Source organism: Microtus pennsylvanicus, chromosome 10, assembly GCF_037038515.1.
Source record: "Microtus pennsylvanicus isolate mMicPen1 chromosome 10, mMicPen1.hap1, whole genome shotgun sequence".
NCBI lineage: Eukaryota > Metazoa > Chordata > Mammalia > Rodentia > Cricetidae > Microtus > Microtus pennsylvanicus.
Window position 1 is genome coordinate 99,593,228 of NC_134588.1, and position 24,146 is coordinate 99,617,373.

The following is a 24,146-nucleotide window of genomic DNA, read 5'->3' on the forward strand; positions in this document are numbered from 1 at the left end:
TGCACATAAAATAAAAATTATAAAAAAAATGCATTCTAGTCACTGAAAAATGATTTAGGACTACATTTTAATAAAATTAACAGTGAACACAAGATTATACAGTGTAATGGGACTTTTGAGTCAAGGTCTCACGTGGCCTATGCTGGTCTCAAACTCATTGTGCAGCAGAAGGACAACCTTAAACTCCTGATCCTCCTGCCTCTAGCTCCCAAGTACTGGGATTACTGGAATGTACAACCATATCCGTATCATCATAAACTACAAAACATCTCTATGGCAAAACTAATACAGGCATTAAAAAAAACCTTTAACATTTTTTACTACACTTACTTATGTTTATATATGTATGTGTGTGGTGTGTGCGTGCTTTACAGCACTCTATGGAACTCAGAGGACAATGTGGAAGAGTCAGTTCTTTCCTTCCACAATGTGGATCCTGGGATTGAACTCAGGCAATCAGGTTTGATGCCAAGTGCCTTAACCTGCTCACTGGCCATCTCTTTAAAATACTGTATTCAAGGGCTAGACAGATCGCTCAGTGGTTAAGAGCACCGGCTGCTTTCCCAGAGGATCTGTGATTCCGAGCACCCACACAGCAGTAGGTATGTAAGTCTTTGCAACTCCAGCTCCAGGGTTTCTGATGCTTTCTTAATCTCTCTGGGACCCCGGCATACATACCACACAGGTAATATTAAAAACAAACAAACAAACCTAAAAATACTGTATTCAGGAAATATTACTAAGCAAGAAAAGTGTATAAAGACCTTTAATTTAGTTAGGTATAGTAATACACACTTACAATCCCAGCACTCTGGCGGTTAAGGTAGGAGGGTGATCTGTAAGAGTCTAAGGCCAGCCTACATAGGATATACAGGACATACAGCAAGAAACTACTCCCTATACTTAACATAAAAATTTTCTTAAATAAAATTTTACATTTTAGAAATATGGAATATATATATCATCACTATGGTTTAGATATGCAAGATTTCCTAAAGGTTTGTATGTTAAAGGCCTGGCTTTCTGCTAGCAGTATTTTGGGAAGTATTTGGATCATAAAAGATTTGACCTAAATGATAAATTAATTCATGCATTAATAGTCCAATCTTGCTAGGCGGTAGTGGCACATACCTTTAATCCCAGCATCTGGGAGGCAGAGTCAGGCAGCGTGAGTTTGAGGACAGCCTGGTCTACAGAGTTCCAGGACAGTCAAGGCTACACAAGGAAAAGAGAATTCGATCTCATTACTGTAACACCAGGGGCACATTCTGGAAAGACGATCTTATTTCCAGTCTCTTTCTCTCTCTGCTTCCCAGCTGGCACGCGGTAAGCTACTTTCCTTTGTTATCCTTCTGCTATGTTCTTCTCTTCTCCACAGGCACAGAAACATGGAGCCATCATCAGATACTGGACTAAAGTCTCAGAAATCACGAGGCGCAATATGTCCCCTTGTGATGTTTAGGTGTTTGATTACACCAACAGAAGCTCATAAACAAATTATCTTGCATATATTGTATCTTGATATGTATAAAGAAAAACACCTGGGACCAACTACAAAATGAAACAATGGTAGCAGAAAGGCGTAGTAGGATTATAAACTTTTTTTTCCATTTTGGTAATATATATTCTCTATTGCGAAAAGCTTTTTTTGAAAAAAATATTATAAAGAACACACTGAAAATATTCAAGTTATAATAACTGAACAAAAGCAAGAAATAAGAGCAGCTACAAAGATGAGAATGGCTCCTGAGCAAATATGACTGGCGAGTTCATGAAATGTTTCCTAACTGGGAGAGACACATAAGGCTTTCTGTCCTCAGGGGACAGACCCCTTTTCTTGCTTCTTTCCTAGGAATGAGGGTGGCACAACAAATTAAAACCATTTTGTAAGCTAGGCGATGGTGACGCAACCTTTAATCCTTGCACTTGGGAGGCAGAGGAGGCAGATCTCTTGAGTTCGAGGACAGCCAGGTCTACAGAGCAAGTTCCAGGACAGCCAGAACTGTTACACAGAGAAACCCTACCTTGAAAAAAATACAAATAAATAAATAAATAAAAACCCATTCAGTTCTAAAGAGGGATATAAGAATGTAGAAAATTTTATTTAAAAAAAAAAATCAGTTTTGCTAAAACAGATTTCTAACAGAAAGTACACAAAGGATGTATTTCATGTCATGATTCAAGCCTTATTATCCTCCTGAAGGCAAGAAAAGCAATGCATGCAGTGGAACTTCTACCATACCTTTGCTAGCAGAGTTTTCCCACATCCAGGAGGACCAGCTAGGAGGATGCCAGCTGGAGTCACCAAACCAAGCGTTCTGAACTGGTCTGGGTTACGAACTGGTGCCTAGAACAAACAATGCCATCAGCGATCTATTATAGATATCCACTTTACACTGAATATTCAAATGCATCTCATCTTTTACACTTGACCCTAATCACAAGGGCTGAAAATGGCAGCCCCTGGCTGACTGGTTTCAGACATCAGGTACATGGTGACAAATAGGAAAGGCTCTCTTTTTCTTTTTTGAAACAGGGTCATTATGTAATCCTGGTTAGCCTGGATCTCGACATGTAGACCAGGCTGGTCTCAAGCTCAAAGATTAGCCTGTATCTGTCTCCTAAGAAGAGGGATTTAAGGACTATACTATCACATTAAGCCAAAGTCACCGTTCTTAAGGTGTAATTTATGAGAACATATTAGGCAAAAAGATAATAATATTTCATTATTTTTGTTTTGTTTTTCGAGACAGGGTTTCTCTGTTGTTTTGGAGCCTGTCCTGGAACTAGCTCTTGTAGACCAGGCTGGCCTCGAACTCACAGAGATCCACCTGCCTCTGCCTCCTGAGTACTGGGATTAAAGGTGCACGCCACCACTGCCTGGCTTCATTATTTTTTATATTATAACGTGCGTGCCGAGGTATATAGACTGGAGGACAAACTATTGTGTGTCCTTGCCTTTCACCTTCTTTGAATCAAGATCTCTTGCTTTTTCTGTCGTGTTTATCTAGCAGGCTGGCCTTCCAGGGACGCTTCCTGTCTCTACTTCCAGTCTCCCTCTTGGAGTGCTGTGGTTATAGACATTCACTTCTGCATCTGATTTAATATAGCTTCTAGGGATACAAACTTAGGTCCTTATCTTACCTGATGACTGAGTTATTACCCCAGGTCAAGAAAAACTACTGCAATATTCTAAAATCAAGTTTTAGAAAATCAACCAAATTTCTAAGTTATGAAAATCCAGGTACAGCTTTCTCCAGGAAATCATGAGACAACAGACCATGCACACAGTCAAATGCCACACATGCCTGTTCTCTGCAATTCTAATGTACTTTCACTTTTGATAGTACATACACATTAAATGGATCATAATTAAATTAAAATGGTCAATAAGCAGAAAAGAAAAAGTAAACTAAAATCAAACCAAAGTTCCATGGGTGTAAAACTGCCTTGATCCTCCTGAATACAACCAAGACACAAAGGTGGTTTTCATACAAATTGGTCTTGTATGAAACCAGGATTTGTTTTCCTTGAATTCACTATAATAGAAATCAAATATAACCAAAATAATGAGTATGAAATATCTCAAGAGAATGACATCTCATTGTTGGGACAGTTAGACTTAAAAAAGGTGACAAATGAGGCTGAATTTCCAATTATAAATAAAATTATATCTCAGTAAAGCTACATTTCAAAAGATGTATTTGGGAACAATAGAAATGGCTCGGTGGTTAAGAGCACTTATTGCTCTTGCAGAGAACCTGAGTTCAGTTCCCAGTACCCACAAGAGGGGTTCTCAACAATCTATAACTCTAGTTACAGAAGATCTGATACCTTCTGACGTCCGCCAGTACTAGGCATGTGCATGTACACAAATATGCACACAGGTAAAATACTCATACACATAAAATAAAAGTCTAAATTTTTTTAAAATAATATAATCTGGTAGACATGCATGCAGGTCTGTTTTTAAACTAGATCTTAACTCATGATCAGTGATACTGATAGCTGATATACTTACCAATATTGCCATAATGAGCTCTTCTCTAACATCTTCCAGGGCGCCAATATCAGCCCATGTCACATTAGGGACAGTTACAAAGCCTTCCCTTTTGGCAGAAGGCTGGACTTCCGCTAGAGCAACAATAAAATCATTTAATTCAATGCACAGTCCTTGCATCTGTTCCTGTGAGAGGGGATCTTGGTCTCTCAGCAACCTCAACAGCCTTTGCAATTCATCCTTTAAGACAAAGTTAAAGGAAAAAAGTGTAAACCACAATGTTACATGCAATTTAAATAATTATTCTAAGATTCCACATGTTACAGTAACTTTAATGAGCTTCTATGTATTGTAATAATTTCTTTCTCCTTTATATAAGATATATTCATTTCATTCTAAGTAGATACTATATCTGGTTAAATAAAGATAAATCAACTATAATCAAGATATATAAATATAATTTCTAGGCCAGTATTAGTGGCCCATGTCATAGTCAGAGAAGGGAAGAGAGAAGACAAATTGATTTGATATTAAATATGTTTCTAAATTTTAAACTAGAGTTAGATAATGCAAACATAGGCAGTTGGATGATATCCATTTCATCAATTTCATTTCATTTCTAAGTATTCATAAAACAGCCGACTTAAGAAAAGCTATGTTTGCCAGGTGTTGGTGGCACATACCTTTAATCCCAGCACTCAGGAGGCAGAGGCAGGCAGATCTCTCGTTAGTTCGAGGTCAGCCTGGTCTACAAAGCAAGTTCCAGGACAGCTAGTCCTGTTACACAGGAAAACTCTGTCTCAAAAAACCAATTAAAGGAAAGAGAGAGAGAGAGAGAGAGAGAGAGAGAGAGAGAGAGAGAGAGAGAAAAGGAAAAAAAAAAGTTGTGCTGGCAACAATATAAATTCATAAGGTTCTTAACGCCTTATAAATCAAATACACGGTAGGCAGCTTTCCTAGTCCAAAGGGAGATTGCTTGCTCTGTGAAGATCATGAAGGGACAGGAAAAAAACCCCATCCTCAACCCCAGCCCTGAGACAGGGTTTCTCTGTGAATCCCTTGCTGTCCTGGAACTTGATCTGTAGACCAGACAGGCCTTCAACTCAGAGATCCACCTGCCTCTGCCCCCCAAGTACTGATATTAAACGTGCATGCCACTATCACCTGAAAAAATTTAATTGGTTAATTCATGTGGATAGGTGTTCTGTGTGTACCATGTGTTATGTATGGTGCCTGCAAAGGCCAGAAGAGGGCGTTGGATCTTCGGGGACTGAAGTTAAGGACAGTTGAGAGTTGCCATATGGGCTCTGATATTTGAACCCAAATCTTCTGGAAGAGCTCTTTACCAGGGAGCCATGTCTCTAGTCTGTTTTAGCTCTTTATTCATCCTGTAACCAACATCTATATGGATTTATGATACTGATATATTTACTGTGTGCTTTGTGCTAGGAAAGGTAATACTAGCAACTAAGATTAAAATAAAAGACGCTGTGTTTGACTCAGTCAGATTATCAAAGTAGGAAGATTATGCAGCAAACTGCTGCCATTAAAACCACCACACTCAGGCTGGAGAGACGGCTAAACAATGGCTGCTATTCCAGGACCCAAGTTCAATTCAGAGCACCCATGGCAACTCACAGCTGTTTGTTAACTCCAGTTCCACGGGATCCAATGTCCTCTTCTGGTCTCCTCAGACAGCAGGAATGCATACAGTGTACACATATACATGTAGGCAAACAACCAGTATCATACCTGCTGAATGTGTTATTATTCAAGAAATTCTGATATTTATAGTGCTCTCTTACTTTTCCCAATAGTCTCACTTTACCAAGATCTTTAAATGCAGCCCCTGATTTCTCATTGTTGTATCGAGCACTTAGAGGCACTCCCAATAAATACTTATTAATAACGAACAGGCCAAACCTGGATTAAAGTAAGCCCTGAATTTAAGTTAAATTCATATGAAAATTAAATTTGAACAAAATGAGATTTAAATTACAGTTCTGGGGCAGAAGAGCTGGCTCAGTGGTTGAGAGCACTTACCACTCTCGTGGAGGACCTGGGATCAAGTCCCAGCACCACAAGTGGCTCACAACCATCTGTAACTCCAATCCCAGGGCATCAGAAGCTCTCTTCTTACTTCCACAGGCAACAGGCACACATGCCTGCTCATATACACATGTAGGCAAAACATCGATACACATAAAACAATAAATTCTAAATAAAATGAAATACAGCTCTACTTAGTAGCGCCCTGCAGTAAATCTCATAAAAAGCATCCTGCACTGATAAAGTTTATAGCATTTGCTAGTTTGTGTATGAAAATATCGTTATCTACCTGGAAATTGGGAAATTTAAGTGCTTCTGCATTTTTGTGAAATTATATTTTTACAGATTAGAAAACCTGCGTTATGCCAGGCAGTGATGTCCCACACTTTTAATCCCAGCATCTGGGAGGTGTGAGGTCAACCTGGTCCGAATGGCTAGAGCTATTAAACAGAGAAACCCTGTCTCAAAATAAATAAATAAAAGAAAAAGAGAAAAACAAAACAAAAATACCCCACATAACTAAAAAACAAAATAAAAGGGTTGGAGAGATGGCTCAGTGGTTAAGAGCACTGGATGTTGTTCAATTCCCAGCTACCACAAGAGATAGCTCACAACCATCTCTAGTGGTATCTGATGTTCTTTTCTGGCACTAAGTCATACATACAGATAGAGCACTCATACATAAATAAATAAATCTTCATTAAAAAATAAACAAATAAATACAAGAGAGAGAGAGAAAGAGACGGAGAGAGCACTGAAGAGCACCTGTGTTTCAGAAGTGGGGTCAGCCCCCCGCCTCTCCTCCTGGGCTCCTTTAGGGGGCAACCCTTCCATCTCAGGACTCTGTTGCTCCTGCTGCTTCATCAAGACCCTATTGACTGCACACATGGCCGCCTCTCTGCAAAGTGCCATCAGATCAGCACCAACAAAGCCCGGCGTTAGGTGTGCTAAGTGACAAAAATTGAAAGTTTCTGGAAGTCTCAGTTTTCGGCACAAAGTTTGAAGTATTCTGTAGAAATGACAGTTGAAAAAAATTTAGACCCGCCAGTCTAATAGTAAAAGCAAATTCCTAACTATATTTATTTGAAAGTTCATACTATATTAATCCTTACTGATAGTCTCATGAATAAGATGGAAAAATCATTCACTCAATAAATGCTTGGTCACTGCTACATGCCCAAGTTTATCCAGAAAAACTTTTACTAAATATCTATTTATTGGGAACTATGCTATGCATTATAAGGAATATAATAAGTATAGCCTTTAAAATATATATATATACTTTTAAGCGTTTTGCAATATTTAGAGGAAATAGCTTATGGGGACACTTTCAGAGCAAGCAAGACATGAACTTATCAGAAAAAACCTCTACACTCAAACCATACTTCTATTCAGCACCAAAAGCTTGCCCCCCCCCCGAAACAGTGTTTTAATGTGTTGCTCTTGTTGACCTGCAACTTGATATACACAACAGGTTAACCTTAAACTGACAGAATGCCTTGGCCACACAAAAAACCCAGGATAGCCAAAACAATTCTGTACAATAAAGGAACTTCCGGAGGCATCCCCATCCCTGACATCAAGCTCTATTACAGAGCTACAGTAAGGAAAACAGCTCGGTATTGGCATAAAAACAGAGACGTTGACCAATGGAAATGAATCAAAGACCCAGATATTAATCCACACAGCTATGAAAACCTGATTTTTGACAAAGAAGCTAAAATTATACAATGGAAAAAAGAAAGCATCTTCAACAAATGGTGCTGCATAATTGGACGTCAACATGTAGAAGAATGAAAATAGATCCATATCTTTACCACGCACAAAACTCAAGTCCAAATGGATTAAAAACCTCAATATTAATCTGACCACATTGAATCTCATAGAAGAAAAAAGTGGGAAGTAGTCTTCAATGCATGGGCACAGAAGACCACTTCCTAAACACAACCCCAGTAGCACAAACACTTGAGAACAACAATAAATAAATGGGACCTCCTGAAACTGAGAAGCTCTGCAAAGCAAAGGACACAGTCAATAAGACAAAAAGGCAACCTACTGAATGGGAGAAGATATTCACCAATGCCATATTGGACAGAGGACTGATCTCCAAAATATATAAAGAATTCAAAAAAAATCAGACATTAAAATTCTAAATAACCCAATTAAAAAATGGGGTACAGAACTAAACAGAATTCTCAATAGAAGAATCTCAAATGGCTAAAGATACTTAAGGAAATGTTCAACATCCTTAGCTATCAGGGAAATACAAATCAAAACAACTCTGAGATTCCATCTTACGCCTGTCAGAATGGCTAAGGGCAACCATTACTTTCTATTCTACCATTTTTAACTAGCAGGGTCTCTCTACATAGCCCTGGCTGTCCTATAACTCACAGAGATCCATCTGCCTCTGCTTCCCAAGTGCTGGGATCAAATGTGCGTGCCACCACCACCCGGTACCATTTTTCTTTCTTAATAAACTGCCTCTACTTCTATCACTATCCACTTGTGTGTATGGGAAGCATATACTCTGGGTTATTTAAAAAAAAAAAAAAAAGGAAGAAGACATGAAGTTGAGAGAGGATGGGGCAGGAAGAGGTGTATATGCAAGGAGTTAGGGCAAGGACTGGGAGATAAATATGATGAAAACACATCGTATGCAGGTATGAAATTTTCAAAAATATTTTTTTATAAAAAAAAAAATAAAACAGCTCTCCCTTCATGTATGTTGAAGATTTCTTATAAAACAAAAGTCGAGTTTGGGGGTGTGTGAGAAGATGACTCAGTGGTTTAAAACACTTGCTGCTCCTGCAGAGGACCTGGGTTTAATTCCCAACATCCACTGGCCACTAGCAACTGTGTGTAAGTCTATTTTCCAGGAGATCTGATGCCCTCTTGCCCTCTTCTGATCTCCATGGGCAACAGGCATGCATGTGGTGCACAAACACACATGTGGGAAAAATTCTTATACACATTAAATAAACTTCATTTGTTTGTTTTGTTTTTTCGAAATAGGGCTTCTCTGTAGCTTTGGAGCGCGTCCTGGAACTAGTTCTTGTAGACCAGGCTGGCCCTGAACTCAGAGATCCACCTGCCTCTGCCTCCCAAGTGCTGGGATTAAAGGTGTGAGCTACCACTGCCTGTCGGGGGTGGGGGGGGAATAAACTCTTTTTAAAAATTTTTTTTAAGGAAAAATAAATTATCATGTTACCTTAAAACTTATCTTCTAGGGCTGGGGCAAAGTTCAGTGAAAAAGAAAGCACTGGTCTAGTTTGAGCAAACTCTGAGTGCAACCCCAGCACAGCGCTAAAACCGTTCTCTGGTCAGGACATTGTGCTAGGTTACATTAATTTACTCTCCACAGATCTTAAAGCTAAAGCACTGTTAGTATTTTACACATAAAGTAAGCTACTTTTTAAATTATTATTTTTATGTAAAATTAAAGGTTGGCATAAGACTATGAGGCAGAGCTGGGATTACTTTCTGTATTGAATCATAGCTCTGAGATTACAGGCATGGACAACTTTGCTCAACTGTTCTACAAATAAATAAATATGAGCAATATGAATATTATTATTTTGTTGGAGATATAAAAGTATTAGTAAATAAACCTTGATAATAAGCTGTTTGAAGAATACATATTAACATAATTATTATCTATACAAATAATTATGAAGTCAACATCTTAGAAACTGTTGACTAATAATTATTTTTGGAAAAACGAAGTGACATCAGACACTGGGAAGAAGGAAAGGATGGAATAGACCTGTGCTGAACCTTTTACACACAGCGCTTTCTTACCACTTCCTCCACCTTTTCTTCTTCCCGCCCCTCTAAGGCAATGATTTCCCTTCATTATTTATTACTTTTCCTAAAAGTAGCTAGTGACTATTTTAGCATCACAAAAAAACATTATAAATGTAACAGCTTCCAACATTCACTAGATTTCTACTCTACTACTCAAAACAGAACAAACAAAACCCAATGAGAGAGACAGACAAGAGATAGAATGCACTACATTGTATTCTTACTATTTATTTTCAAAACCTGTTGCTTAGCTCACACAGTGGAATATAAACAACGTCATTCTATAATATACCTTTCTCTGGAAGCCTCATCTGGGATACCCAGGCATACTTCTCGGTCAAATCTTCCTGCACGTCTTAAAGCAGGATCCAAAGAGTCCGGTCGGTTAGTGGCTCCGACTACCAGAACTCGAGCTGTAGCTGCCACGTTATTCAGATCTAGTGAGGACCAACATAAAAGAGTAGAGAACAAGTCACCTGACACTTGAGGACAACAATGTTTACACAAATCATTTAAAGGTTAGAGAGCATTTGTGTACTTTAATATATAAATACTTTAAATCATTGTCTAATACAGTAAAAGTGTGAAGAAGATAAAGATTGCCTTTTGTGCTGCAATTCACAGTCTACTAAGGACTAGGAAGTGCATAATTAAGGAAACACTGTGTTAGACAAGTTTCAAGAAATTTAGTAACAATCAGGATAAACCAAGCACTGTAACAGACAATGGAGGAGATGAGGCTTCACAGGAACAAACCCTGCAGAAACGTGACTGGAGTTCTAAGACAACAACAGTATGAGTGAAAACACACAGGGGCACAGGCAATGCACACAGACAATGTAAATGGCCCAGCAGTGGGAGAGAGGAAGGCAGCAATGTTGTTTCGCAAGAATAGGGGAGAACCAGACAGTGGGATAGAACATCCCAAGTTGCTCTGGCTTATTTTAGAGACAGATTTTCAGGAATAAACAGAATACGGGGTTTAACTTTTATCTTTCACAAATATTCTACCAGTTTTAGCTTTCATAAATATTCTGTCAGCTGAACCAGAATTAAACAGAGAGAGTCTAGCCTACCCTGCCTCAGGAAATAACATGGCATTCAAATGTTACGTACATTATAAATAATGTACCTATTTTATTAGCAAGCATCTATTAAAAGCTTTTCTCATACTATAGGTCTCAAAAACATGACAGAAAACTCAAGATGAAAATGAAACAGTATAGGGTACTAGTGGTGTAAATTCAATGGTAGAGAGCTTGCAGAGCACACACCAGGACCCAGGTTCAATCCCTGGCATTGCACAAAAGGTAAAATACAACAAGTAATTTATAAATTGGCACAATAAGAAACTTGTAATACATATTATGTTATGTAGTATTTCAAATTAACTTTCCATTTGTATTTTTTTGGTTTGTTTGTTTGAGACAGGGTCTCATTCTTTAGACAAAGCTGGGCCTGAAATATACTATGTAACCCAACCTAGCCTACAACTCATGGCAATTATCCTGTCCCAGCTTTCTATGTGCTTGGATAATAGATTACAGAAATATGACATCAAAACATATTCTATTTCTTTTCTTGTTTTTGTGATATATACCTGGCTGGATTATAATTCACTATGCAGCCAGGTTAGCCTCAAACTCTATAAGGAAACACTGGTAGAAATGCTTAATTCTGCATAGTAAACTTAAAGAATATTATTACAGTTAAAAGAGGTAAACATAGGGCTGGAGAAACGGCTCAGCAATTAAGAACTCATAGTGTCCTTTCAGAAGACCCTAGTTTGGTTTCAAATAACCAGCCCTGGGTGCTCAAAATGACCTGTAACTGTAAGGGATCTTATGTTCTCTACTGGCAATGCACTCACACATAAAAACCACACATACAAACTTAAAGTACTTTTTTGTGGAAGTGAGGATAGAGACAGGGATTCACATTGTAGCTCTGGCTAACTGGAATTCACTGTATAGACAGGGCTGGCCTCAAACACACAGAGATCTGCCTGCCTCTGCCTCCAGAGAGCTGGGATTAAAGGCACCTGCCACCACACAAGAGCAAAAGTAAAAATATTTTTTAAAGACAGAAATAAAAATACATTAAGGTTTTATTATTTCTCTCCCAAAGATATTCTTAAGGGACAACAGTAGGTACTATGTGACCCTGAAATTGTAGAGAGCAAAAGCAAAACAACATAATATATGCATATTTAATTACTACAGAGTTGAGGAGACAGCTTAGGTAGAAAATCATTTGGTACACAAACATGAGGTCCTGAGTTCAATTCCCAGAACCCACATTAAAGAAAAACAAAAGGCATGAAACCTCGCACACCTGTAATCCCAGTGCTGGAAAGATGGGGCCAGGCAGATTCCTGGGGCTCACCAGCAGTCAGTCTAGCTTATTTGGCAAGCACTAAGCCTATTCAATTAATGATGGTCCCTAAATAATGATATCTGAGATTGTTCTCTGGATTCCCTTTTCACATACACATGTAAACACTCCTGGCACACACATGTGTACCCACATATATACATCCATACACAGGCAGAGTACAACACAATTTGGAAAGACTGGAAATCTTCTACAAAAAAGATCCTATTATGAGATTCACTATTTAAATGGTTCATAAACGCACATACGACTTGCATTATTTTAAGAAATATATTATCTTAAAACAAATTCATTATTTTAAACTGACCATCCATGCAGGTTAGAAGCTGGGCTACAATTCTTCGTTCCATATCTTTTGAAGCAACTTCTCTTTTGGGGGTAATAGCATCAATTTCATCAATGAAAACAATACAGGGTGCGTTTGACTAGAAATAAAAATAACACGAAGATATGACTATAAAATAAATTCTCTATATTGGTAGATAACGTTTATGTATTCTTTAGAAATTTAAAGCTCAAGGATGAGTCAAAGAATAACCATGAAAAAGGCAGTTCACAAAAATGCCTCTGATTGCTCTGTCCTAAGAGAACCAGATATTCTGAGAACGGAATGCATCATGGTTCTGAAATACCTTCTGAAATTCTTCTGTAAGTCAGATATATTTGCATGCTACATTTAAAAGCTTTAAACTAAGCACAGTGGCACATGCTATTAATTTTGGGCCTTGGAAAGACCAAGATTTCAAGGACATCCTAGGCAATGTCTCTAGTTCCAGGCCAGACTGGCTAGAGGAGATCCCATTTCACAAAACCAAAGTAAAAATAAACTTCAAAATAGAAAATACAGGTTTGCTCAAATGGTATGACGTTTTCTCTAACATAAAAATGTCAAAATTTGGCCAGATGGTGGTGGCATACGCCTTTAATCCCAGCACTCAGGAGGCAGAGGCAGGAAGATCTGAGTTTGAGGCCAGTCTAGTCTACAGGAATTCTAGGACAGCAAGAACTGTTACACACAGATTCAGCTGACCTGAGCCAGGGGGAGCACAGTGACACCAGACTGACAAATGGGGATACTGCACAGGACTGAACTAGGATCCCTAATAGAAGTGACTGAGGTGTGGCTTGGGCAATATATGGGGCCACTGGCAGTGGGACCAGGATCTAACTCTAATGCATAAACTGACTATGTGGAGTACTTTCTCATGGAGAGATATCTTGCTCAGCCTAGGCACTGGCGGTGGTGGTGAGGCTTGGTCCTACCCCAGTGAGGTGATAGGACAGACTTAGTTAACTTCCCACGGGAGGCCTTATACTATCTGAAGAGCAGATGCAGGGGCGGGGAGAAGGTAGTAGAAGAGGGAACTGAGACTGGCATGCAACTAATATTTTTAAAAATTAATGTATTTTTATAATTTATATTCAATATCATTTATTACAAATGAATAATTACTTACTATTGCAGTTAAAACACATTTTTCTATTTCACATCAGCTTCTAGTAGTCATAATGGTTATGTTTATGAGCCATTATATATTTTAGATGCAAATAAAGATGCAAAATTAAACACAGTGTGGTGGTTCACAACTGTCATTTCAACACTTGCGTGGAAGCAGGAGGATCCTAAGTTCAAAGTCATCCACAGTTACACATGAATCCTGACACCAGACTGGGTTCCCTACGACCCTGTCTAAAAGCTTAGGAAGGGAAGGAAACACAACAGAAAAACTTTGCGTCACTTTTTAGTTTTAGTCACAGTGGTGACGCCTATCTGCTCAAGCACACGTCATGATTTACAGGACCCTTGCTTTATACTGGACACAGTGTTAAATGTTTTCTAAGACATCTTTCATCTGGGCATGGTGGTGCATAACCATAATCACAGCACTTAGGAGGCTGAGGTAGGAAGGTTGTGTGGCCAAGAATTTAAAACCAGGCTAGACAACATATCAACACACTGTCTGAGAAAAAATAATCTTCTGATTTAAACAATCAGAAACTCCGTGAGTCGGGCGATGGTGGTGCACACCTTTAATCCCAGCACTCGGGAGGCAGAGGCAGGCGGATCTCTGTGAGTTTGAGACCAGCCTGGTCTACAGAGTGAGTTCCAGGACAGGCTCCAAAACCACAGAGAAACCCTGTCTCGAAAAAGCAAAAAAAAAAAAAAAAAGAAACTCTATGAGAGTTGAGTATTTTTTACCATTGCAGGTTACTCCAAGTAACAGGGTAGAGTAGATAGCCTCCTCCCTACCATGCTAGGTGATGACCCTTAATTGTCTCCAACTTTCTTAGTCAGAATACAGACAATTACACCCTTACTATGCTGAAGATGTAACTTCAACTAGACCCAAATATTCTCTTTTAAATTTTAATAACAGAAATTGTAGTGAGCTATAATTTTTTTCCTCTGGTAAGTGAATTTCCTTTTAATCTCTAATCATATAAAGAACAATTATCCTTGAGTTTTACAGTGCTTGTATAATCCTAAATATGATAATTCTCCTATTGTTTGCAAGTTGTTTGGTCAAACATAAGCTAGAGAAACAAAGTGAATGAAATATCATAAGGACAAGATGTTTTGGATATTAAACTCTCAGGTACGACAGCACAAAAAAACATTACCTGTTTGATTTCATATGAAACAGATTACTTGCCAAGAGTCCTCATCATTAAAACCCACTTTAAATTTTTACTACTAAACCTTTTTACAAAAGGAAATCCATGAATAGGATAAAGCAACTAGCATTAGAAAAGCCGAATGGGCAAGAGCTGACTCACCACAGCTTGGTCAAATAAATCTCTGAGCTTTTGCTCAGATTCTCCAGAAACTCCTGACACAATCTCTGGTGCGGCCACTTTCAGAATTGGCAAGTCAAGTTCCTGTGCACAAACACGGAGAAGAGTGACTAAAGAGTAAACACAATTTAACTTCCTTACATTTTCCCTATCCAATCTGCCCTGTCAAAATTAGGTTGTTTTGTTTAAGTTATTTTTAAAAAATTATTACTTACTATGCATCCATGAATGTATCTGTGTGTGCCACTGAGCACACGTGGAGGTCAGAGAACCACTTGTAGAAGTTGGCTCTCTCCCCCCACCTTGTTGTTTCTGGTTTCAACACAGGCTCATCAAGCGTGGAGGATGTTCCTTTACCCCTTGAGCCAACTTTCTAGCCTCTACAATTTCCTAAGTAATTTCATCTTTGTGTGTGGGCACAATGACAAACACTAATAAAAGTTTAGAGAGATGGGCTCAGCAGTTAAGAGCACCCACATAGCAGCTTACAACTGTCAGTAACTCCAGCTCCAGGTGATTCCACACCCTCTTCTGACTTTCATGGACACTAGCCATACACTTGGTACATAGACATACATGCAGTCAAAGCACTCACAAATGTAATACAGTAAATAAATCGAAACAAAGTCATCCAGGTGGTGGTGGCAAACACCTTTAATCCCAGCACTCAGGAGGCAGAGGCAGAGGCAGAGGCAGGTGGATCTCTTTAAGTGTGAAGCCAGACTGATTTGCAGAGCAAGTTCCAGGACAGCCAGGGCTACACAGAGAAACACTATCTTGAACCTCCCCTATCCCAGTCAATAAAACAAAAAACCTCCAAACACCTAAGAAAGGCTGGAGATGAGTTCAATTCCCATAAGCACATGGTGGCTTACAACCATCTATGACAGGATCTGATGCCCTCTTCTGGTGTGCAGGTGTACATGCAAAGCACTCATACATAAAATATATAAAAATAAAAATAAATCCATAAAAAACGAAAATCTTTGGTTTGAACCACCAATTATAGTGGTTATACCTATAATCTCAGCACTTAGAAGACTAAAGCTTTGGGCTAACAGTGTTGAGACCCTGACTTTAAAAGAAACCTTAGGATTTACCCAAATACATAAATGCAAACACTATGTTCCAAGGTCTGCTATGTAGTAGCCATGAAATAAATTTATTTTTAAAAAGATAAATCAAATTTCCTTTAAAAAGTGAGAGCTTGGGTGGAGAGATGGCTCACTGGTTAAGAGCACTAGTTGCTCTTCAAAGGATCTGGGCTCAAACCCCAGCGCCCACACGACACTTCACAGGTGCCTGTAACCTCAGTTTCAGGGGAACCAAGACCCTCAACAAGGAATACATGCAGGCAAGACACCAATGCTTATTTAAAAAAGAAAAAAGAAAGAAAAGTGAAAGTCTGCTCTATTGATGATAGAATAATATGCTATTCTGCTAGCTGAAATTCCTTGGATTATTTGCATTTTACCATAAAGTAAGTTTCTGAAAAATCTGACATGACAAAATTAAGACTGCCAGGTTTTTACTTTGCAAAATAAATGTCTTTTTGTGGGCACAGGGGTGGATGGAGTTGATCCAAGGAAGAAGCACACAAAATTAAAGCCTAGGGTAGGTAGGTTTGCAATCCTGCCTTACCCCACACATTTCAGGTGTGTGTTAACATGCCTAAGTGATCATTTCAAACTGTTTTAGAAAGGCATTTTAACAATGGAAATCTTAAATAAATTTAACTCCAAGAAAAAAAAATACTTTAAAAATATTTTGCTGCTTTAAGAACAACTAGGATAAGAGAGGTAACTAAAATGTAAACTAAGTGTTTAAAAGAGTTTGTAATTTACAGTTATGCTATTTTGCTTTCCACCCAATTTTTGTCAAAGACACAATAATTGTATTTATTAAAAAAACAGCATAAGTAGTGTCATGAGAAAAGGTGACAAAAGAAAGTTGGGCTGGGGATGGCTCAGTCTGTAAAGTGCTTAGAGCATGAGAACCGGAGTTTAGAGCTGCGCCACTGATGTAAGAGCCGGGCAGTGGAGCTCCACATCAGGAACCCAGCACAGGCAGGGAAAGTCTAGGCAAATTAAGTGTGATCAAGGTTCAATGAGAAGCCCTGTCTCAAAACAACAACAAAAAGACAATGAGGAAGCTGGGTGGTGGTGGTGCACGCTTTAATCCCAGCACTCAGAAGGGGAGACGCAGGTGCATCTCTGAGTTCAAGGCCAGCCTGGTTTACAGAGTGAGTTCCAGGACTAAGAAACTCTATCTCAAAAAACCAAAGACAATGAGGAAGATGATGTGAGAGGAAGAGGAGGAGGAAGGGAAATTACTTATAGATCAGATTTGCTTCCTATAAAGATACCAGGGCTAATTGGAATTGACCAAAGAGAAAAATAAACAACAACAACAACAATAAAAAAAATCATGCCTTACCCCAGCAATGGCATGCGCAAGTAATGTCTTCCCACAGCCTGGTGGCCCATGCAAGAGAACTCCACGAGGAGGTACGACACCAAGGTGCTGGTATACCTCTGGGTGACGCATGTGTATCAGCATTTTGCAGACTTCCTGTCAAGAAATAAGCATAAAAGATGTCTTCCTCAGTCCAAACCAGAAAGAGTCAAAGTAGAATAAAATCTTCTAAAACATACTAGATAGAACACAGGCTTTAGGCTTCCATTTGAGTTTGAATCCTGGCTTTGGTATGCTGTGTAAATAAATGATATCTCCACACTTCTGTTTCCCGAGCTGTAAAAATATCTACCTCATAAAATACCAAGAAAATTAGCTAACACAGAGACTGTAACAGAGGAGACACTAAGAAACTGTAGCCATTACTATTAGGACTGTCAGAACAGTATAACATTTAAAGCATGTACTTTACACACACTAAAACTAAGATTTTGAAAGGACAGGAAGCTTCATTTCTCTCTTGGCACCCTCAATGATCAGGTTTGCTCATCGCACCTTCCCTGTCTTCTTTTCTATATTCACTTCACACTAAAAGCCAAAGATGCAGGGCTGGAGAGATGGCCCAGTGGTTAAGAGCACTGGCTGCTCTTGCAGAGGACCTGGGTTTGTTTCCTAGCACCTATATGGTGGCTCAAACTGTAACACCAGTTCCTGGGAATCTGGCACTCCCTTGTAGCTTCTGAGGGCACCACACATGCAGTGGTGCACAAACATACATACAAGCACAACACCTATACACATAATTTTTTATTTAAATTAAAAACAAACAGGCTTTGTTTGTATAAATGCAATGCCTTTTCCCAACTGGCACTAACTTTCAATGTTGCGTCATTGCCTCCAACATCTTCAAACTTCACACTGGAAATCTGCAACTCTACACTCCTTGCTTTAGCTAGTAAAAAAACAAAAAAGTTGAAAAGATTAGTGATTCCTTACCAAAGCTCCATTAGATTAAAAAAAAAAAAGTTTTCACCTAGGTATTTCCACACACAAATTGTTCTCAAAACAACTCAAAATAGTGAAGCCCTCTCTCAAAGCAAACTCAACCCTGCCATCTACTGCTACCCACTCACCTTTCTTTTGCAGAATAGCTTCTATTTCTCCATCTACTTCCTGAAGATCCGCCGTCTTTCTTTTGTTTCCTTTGCCCTTTGGCCTACCTTTCCTTTTCTTATCACTTTCCAGAAGAGAACCTTTTAAATTCTGGGGAGAAAATATAAACTTAAATATGCTGTACTTCAAATTACAGTACTAACAGATGGTTTTCAAAGGCAGCAATATATACACACGCATTTGTGCTGTAGCTATTACCAATCTCTTTCGTGCCTTCCTTCAAAAACCTAAAGGCACAGCTTAAATCTTAACAGTTGCTAACTTTCTTTCTAGGTTCTGCCAGTTGACCAGTTAAATTTATTTACTCTCTTCTAAAAGACTTAATACAGGGGCTGGAGAGATGGCTCAGTGGTTAAGAGCATTGCCTGCTCTTCCAAAGGTCCTGAGTTCAATTCCCAGCAACCACATGATGGCTCACAACCATCTGTAATGAGGTCTGGTGCCCTCTTCTGGCCTACAGGCATACACAGACAGAACATCGTAGACATAATAAATAAATATTTAAAAAAAAATAAAAGACTTAATACAGATAAACAATATCTTACCTATGTTCTCCATAGATGAACAGTTACAGCTTAAAGCAAAGAAAGATATTTGGGGAAAAACCCAATAATAACATAAAAGGAAAACCTATTCCCCCCAATACTTTGATGATGAAAATAGAAGGATCTAATAGACGTTAAGGGCTTTCTTAGACATAAATTTCAACAATGGACTAAGCTACAAGAGACCCTATTTCAAAATCAAAGATTTTTTTAAGTCCTTATCATAAGACCATGAGAACTGAATTCAAATTCTACCCCACCCCCATAAAAAGCTGTGTGTCATGGGGTAGTCTGTAATGCCAGTGCTGGGTAGGCAAAGACAAGAGGGTCTTTGAAGCTTGCTAGTCAACCATCTAACAGAATCAGAAAGCCCCAGATTTAGTATGAGACTTTGAGACCACCACATGCCCCATGTGAGTGAATGTGTGTGTGTTCATGCGAGTGTTTTAGACAAGGATTATCTAGGTAGCCTCGGCTGTCCTAGAACTTGCTCCATAGACCAGGAAGGCCTTGAACTCAGGCATGCATCACCACCAGGTGACTTTTCTTCCTCAAAAGGTAGACAGACTACACTTAGGAATCTATTCAACAGCTGAAGCACTAGAGGCCTGTACTAGGATAATGACAGAAGCAGTAAAAATGATAAAGCTTTCTGTGTATTTCAAAGTAGTTGTGATTCTTTAAAAAAAAACAAAAACAAATTATAAATATTTGCTTGATGTTAGATTCAATAAAAAGACTGCATATACTCCAACACATGGAACTACACTGTCACTATAAAAATACCTGTATCTTAGCCAGGCAGTGGTGACACACGTCTTTAATCCCAGCACTCAGGAGGCAGAGGCAGGTGGATCTCTGTGAGTTAAAGACCAGCCTGGCCAAAAGGAGCTAGTTCCAGGATAGGCTCCAACGCTACAGAGAAACCATGTCTCAAAAAAACAAAAAACAAAAACAAACAAACAAAAACCCCAAAACCAAAAAAGCCTGTATCTTGAGCCAGGCATGGGGGTGCACAGCTATAACCCCAGCACTTAGGAGGCAGAGGCAGGCAGATCTCTGAGTTTGAGGCCAGCCTGGTCTACAGAGTGAGTTCCAGGATGGCCAAAGATATACAGAGAAAGTCTGTCTCAAACAAACAAACAAAAAACAACAAAAACAAAAGAAAAAGAAAATACCTGTATCTCAGAATCTGGCTTTAAGTTGCTTTGGTCATCTGATAGGTCCAAGAGATGACTGTCTTTCTTTCCACCTGGGGTTTTGTCAATAAACCATCCTCCCTCAGATTCTCTGGCAGGGGTCTTCAATGGCATGATGCTCGTTTTAGAAGTCAGCAATGGTGTTGAAGTGGTGGATTCTCCTTGGTCCAACTTCGGAGTGTTTGAAACAGAGTCAGAGTTTCCTTTCCGATACAAAGACAGCAGGGAGTTGTTCATGTGATTTGCTGACTGGCAGAAACATGATCTCATTTAAGTTACTCAGGAAGTATTAAGCTTCAGTACCTAAACTAAGAATCTTTGTGTATTTTATTTTAAACAACTTCTCTCACATTTACAGGCAGAATACACAGGCTATTAGTTAATTTCCAAAAAAGTTTTTACTATCCAAAACTACTATAATCACTCTAAGGTAACAGAACCAGGCCAATTCATAATTGGTGATTAAATAAAATCAAGAGGTATGAAAATGGACCAGTAATCAGTGAGTCATAACTCAATACTAGATCAAATATAATGGAGTACTGTAATCACTTTGTTAATAAATTTAAGGCCTCATTTACCAAGGAAGGATAAACTAAGAAGCAACCATTAAGTAACTTGGCACGTTTTTGCTGTATCTTTTTATTTAGGTCTGTCATGTTGCCTCCTTGGCAGAAAGTACAGGCTGCCCTTGTACTTAGAAATCTGCCTGCCTGTGCCTCTCAAGTACTGAGATTAAAGGTGACACAGATTGGTGTATTTCTTTATTACCTACCTTAGTATTCTAATCTGCCTTTAGTTTTGGCTATTGTTTTCTCCCCTTTTTCTTTTTTTTTTCTTTTTTTTTTTTAAAGATTTTATTTATTTATTATGTATACAGTATTCTGTCTGAAGGTATGCCTTCAGGCCAGAAGAGGGCACCAGATCTCATTGCAGATGGTTGTGAGCCACCATGTGGTTGCTGGGAATTGAACTCAGGACCTCTGGAAGAGCAGGCAGTGCTCTTAACCACTGAGCCATCTCTCCAGCCCTCCCCTTTTTCTTTATATAACTAATTATACAAGCGTAAGTACTGGAAGGAGGACTAAACCATTGATAATATGTACAGAAAGCATTCAATTACGTATTGATAAAGATGAACAAGGTCCTTCATTCTATTTTTGATTTTTCTTTTAAGAAAGGATCGTAATGAGTAAGGAAAACAAAACTGGGGGCTGGAGTGATGGCTCAGCAGTTAAGAACACTGGCTGCTCTTTCAGAACACCCAGGTTCAGTTCCCAGGACCCACATGATGATGGCTCCTAATTCTAGTTCCAGGATATCCAATGCCCTCTTCTGAACTCAGGCACCAGATATGCATATGGTGCACATACATACATGCAGGTAAAACAGTAACATAGATAAATACATATATATATTAAAAACAGATGAATCTTGAAAGGAAGAAAAAAAGAAAAAAGGAGTAGGCTCACAGAATGTCTGACTTACCTGTGGGTCTGGGTAATCTTCCATGTCTGAATCATCATCAGAATAGCTCTCAGTGTACCTAAGGAATTTAAGAGAGAGAGAGAGAGAGAGAGAGAGAGAGAGAGAGAGAGAGAGAGAGAAAGTAAAAAAGTTTTGAAGGCTTTTCTCTGATAACATAAAAAATTACTATCTCAAGTAAGTTAGTATATTAAGGTAAACATGATGAGTCCAAGGGCTGGCTGGGGTGGGGGTGGGGGTTGGTGCACACCTTTAATCCCAGCACTTGGGAGACAGAGGCAGGCGGATCTTTTGAGTTTGAGGCCAGTCTGATCCACATAGTGATTTCCAGGACAGCCAAGGCTACATAGAGAAACCCTGTCTTGAAAAATCATAACACCCAAAAACTACAACAACAAAAAAAGGGAGAGCTGGATCAGCGGTTAAGAGCACTTGCTGCTCATATATAAGACCGAGGTTGGTTCTTAACACAATGACCTCTACCTCCAGCTTACAAGGTATATATGATGCCCCTTGGGGCCTACACAGGTACCCACATATACATGGCATCCCCTAACACAAGCACACTCACAATTTTTAAAACTTATAATAATTTAAAACAAAACAATACAAATCTCAGATCAGTGTACGGGTCAACCATCATCAGAGAAGCTTATTCCATTATTATTATTATTATTATTATTATTATTATTATTATTATTATTATTATTATTATTATTATTATTATTTGTTTTTTTGAGACAAGAGTTTCTCTGTATAACAGCTGTGGCTGTCCTGAAACTTGTTCTGTAGATGAGGCTGGCCTTGAACTCAAACAGATCCACCTGCCTCTGCTTCTGAGTACTGGGATTAAAGAAATGCACCACCACCACTCAGCTTGAGAAGTTTATTTGTATAGTAGATGAGAATCAGTACAGAGACCCACAACTGGATCATGTGCAGTGTAAGACTTTGAAGCACTCAGCTTTAAATGGGATGTCTTCACCAAACCCCTCCCTCAAGGCTCAGGGATCTGTGCAGAGGAGGTAGAAAGATTGCAAGGGCCAGAAGTAGTAGATAAGTCCAAGGAAACAGTCTTCCAGACACAAGAGCACTGATGCACACATGAACTCACAGACACCAAGGCAGCATGCACTGGACCTGCACAGGTTCAAACTGGACAAAGTCCACCACCGAAAAGGAAATGGGGACGAGAAGTAATTCCAATTGAAAGCTACTAGGCAAGGGAGTATCACTGGGGAGATTAACCACACTCCAAGGAAAGCCCCATTTTGGGAGGAGTTAGTTGGCTAACATAAAACAAACTCCAAGTTTTCTGTGAGACCTTTCTATTTTGGCTTTTTTTTTCCTGTCTTACTAGTTTTTGTTTGCTTTAGTTTTCATTTTTTTGTTTTGAGGCAGGTAAGGGAGGTGGGAAGAATCTAGGAGGAACTAGGGATCAAAACACATTGGTGGCACACACCTTTAATCCCAGCACTTAGGAGGCAGAGGCAGGTGGATCTAGTGAGCTCCAGGATAGCGAGGACTACACAGTGAAATGCTGTCTCAAAAAACCAAAACCAAACAAAATAATAATAAAAATAAGTCTCAGGAAAAAGAGATCAAAGGAAAGTGGGACTTAAAAATTCATTTTAAATAGCCAGGTGTGGTTGTGTATGCCTTTATTCCCAACACTTGGGAGGCAAAGAAAGGCTGATCTCTGTGAGTTGAGGCCAGCCGGATCTACCAAGAATGTTTGAGGATAACCAGGACTACACAGAGAGACGCTGTCTCAAAACTAAGCTAAATTAAAAATAAAAATTCATTTAACCACTTAGAACCCTGTGCTTAATATCATGGAATATCAGCTTCCTTATCTATCAAATATAAGGACTGTCTCATAATTTTATTTTCATGTTTACAGGTGCGTTTTGCCTGCATGTATATATGTGCACCGCATGTATATCCCCAAGAACTGCAGTTACAGACAGCTGTGAGCAGTCATGTGAGTGCTGGGAATCAAACCTGATTCTTCTGGAAGAACTGAGCCATCAATCCAGTTACAAAAACATTTGCATTTTTGACATAAGTGCACCAGCCATAACAGATTTAAACACTAAAATTTCTGCCATCTTTTAGTATACCTGGCATTATATTAAAGCAAAGAATAACAATGATGACAAGACACCTATGCTGGTAATACAAAACAGAAAACAATTCCAAAGTCATATGATATAAAGATTACAGTAAATCTCTATAATCAAGTGTTAAGAGAAAACTCACAAGGCCTCTAAGAAGGCCCAA

The 24,146-nt window shown here is 38.9% G+C and overlaps 1 protein-coding gene across 4 annotated transcripts in view; it reads right to left on the reverse strand.

The window, feature by feature from the left end:
* Nucleotides 1-24,146, reverse strand: part of Nvl (nuclear VCP like) — a 48,899-nt gene that overhangs the window by 20,138 nt on the left and 4,615 nt on the right. For 2 of the 4 annotated variants that reach the window (XM_075989335.1, XM_075989336.1), the window contains exons 5-15: nt 21,867-21,924; nt 20,358-20,627; nt 18,595-18,724; nt 18,337-18,413; nt 17,483-17,617; nt 15,029-15,130; nt 12,558-12,675; nt 10,149-10,293; nt 6,815-7,058; nt 4,022-4,240; nt 2,243-2,347 (exon numbers count right to left, since the gene is read on the reverse strand). In XM_075989335.1, coding sequence (XP_075845450.1) covers nt 2,243-2,347; nt 4,022-4,240; nt 6,815-7,058; nt 10,149-10,293; nt 12,558-12,675; nt 15,029-15,130; nt 17,483-17,617; nt 18,337-18,413; nt 18,595-18,724; nt 20,358-20,627; nt 21,867-21,924 — 1,603 coding nt within the window. Of the gene's footprint in view, nt 1-2,242; nt 2,348-4,021; nt 4,241-6,814; nt 7,059-10,148; nt 10,294-12,557; nt 12,676-15,028; nt 15,131-17,482; nt 17,618-18,336; nt 18,414-18,594; nt 18,725-20,357; nt 20,628-21,866; nt 21,925-24,146 lie in introns of those variants that run through there. The other 2 variants (XM_075989338.1, XM_075989337.1) reach the window with 2 other exon arrangements.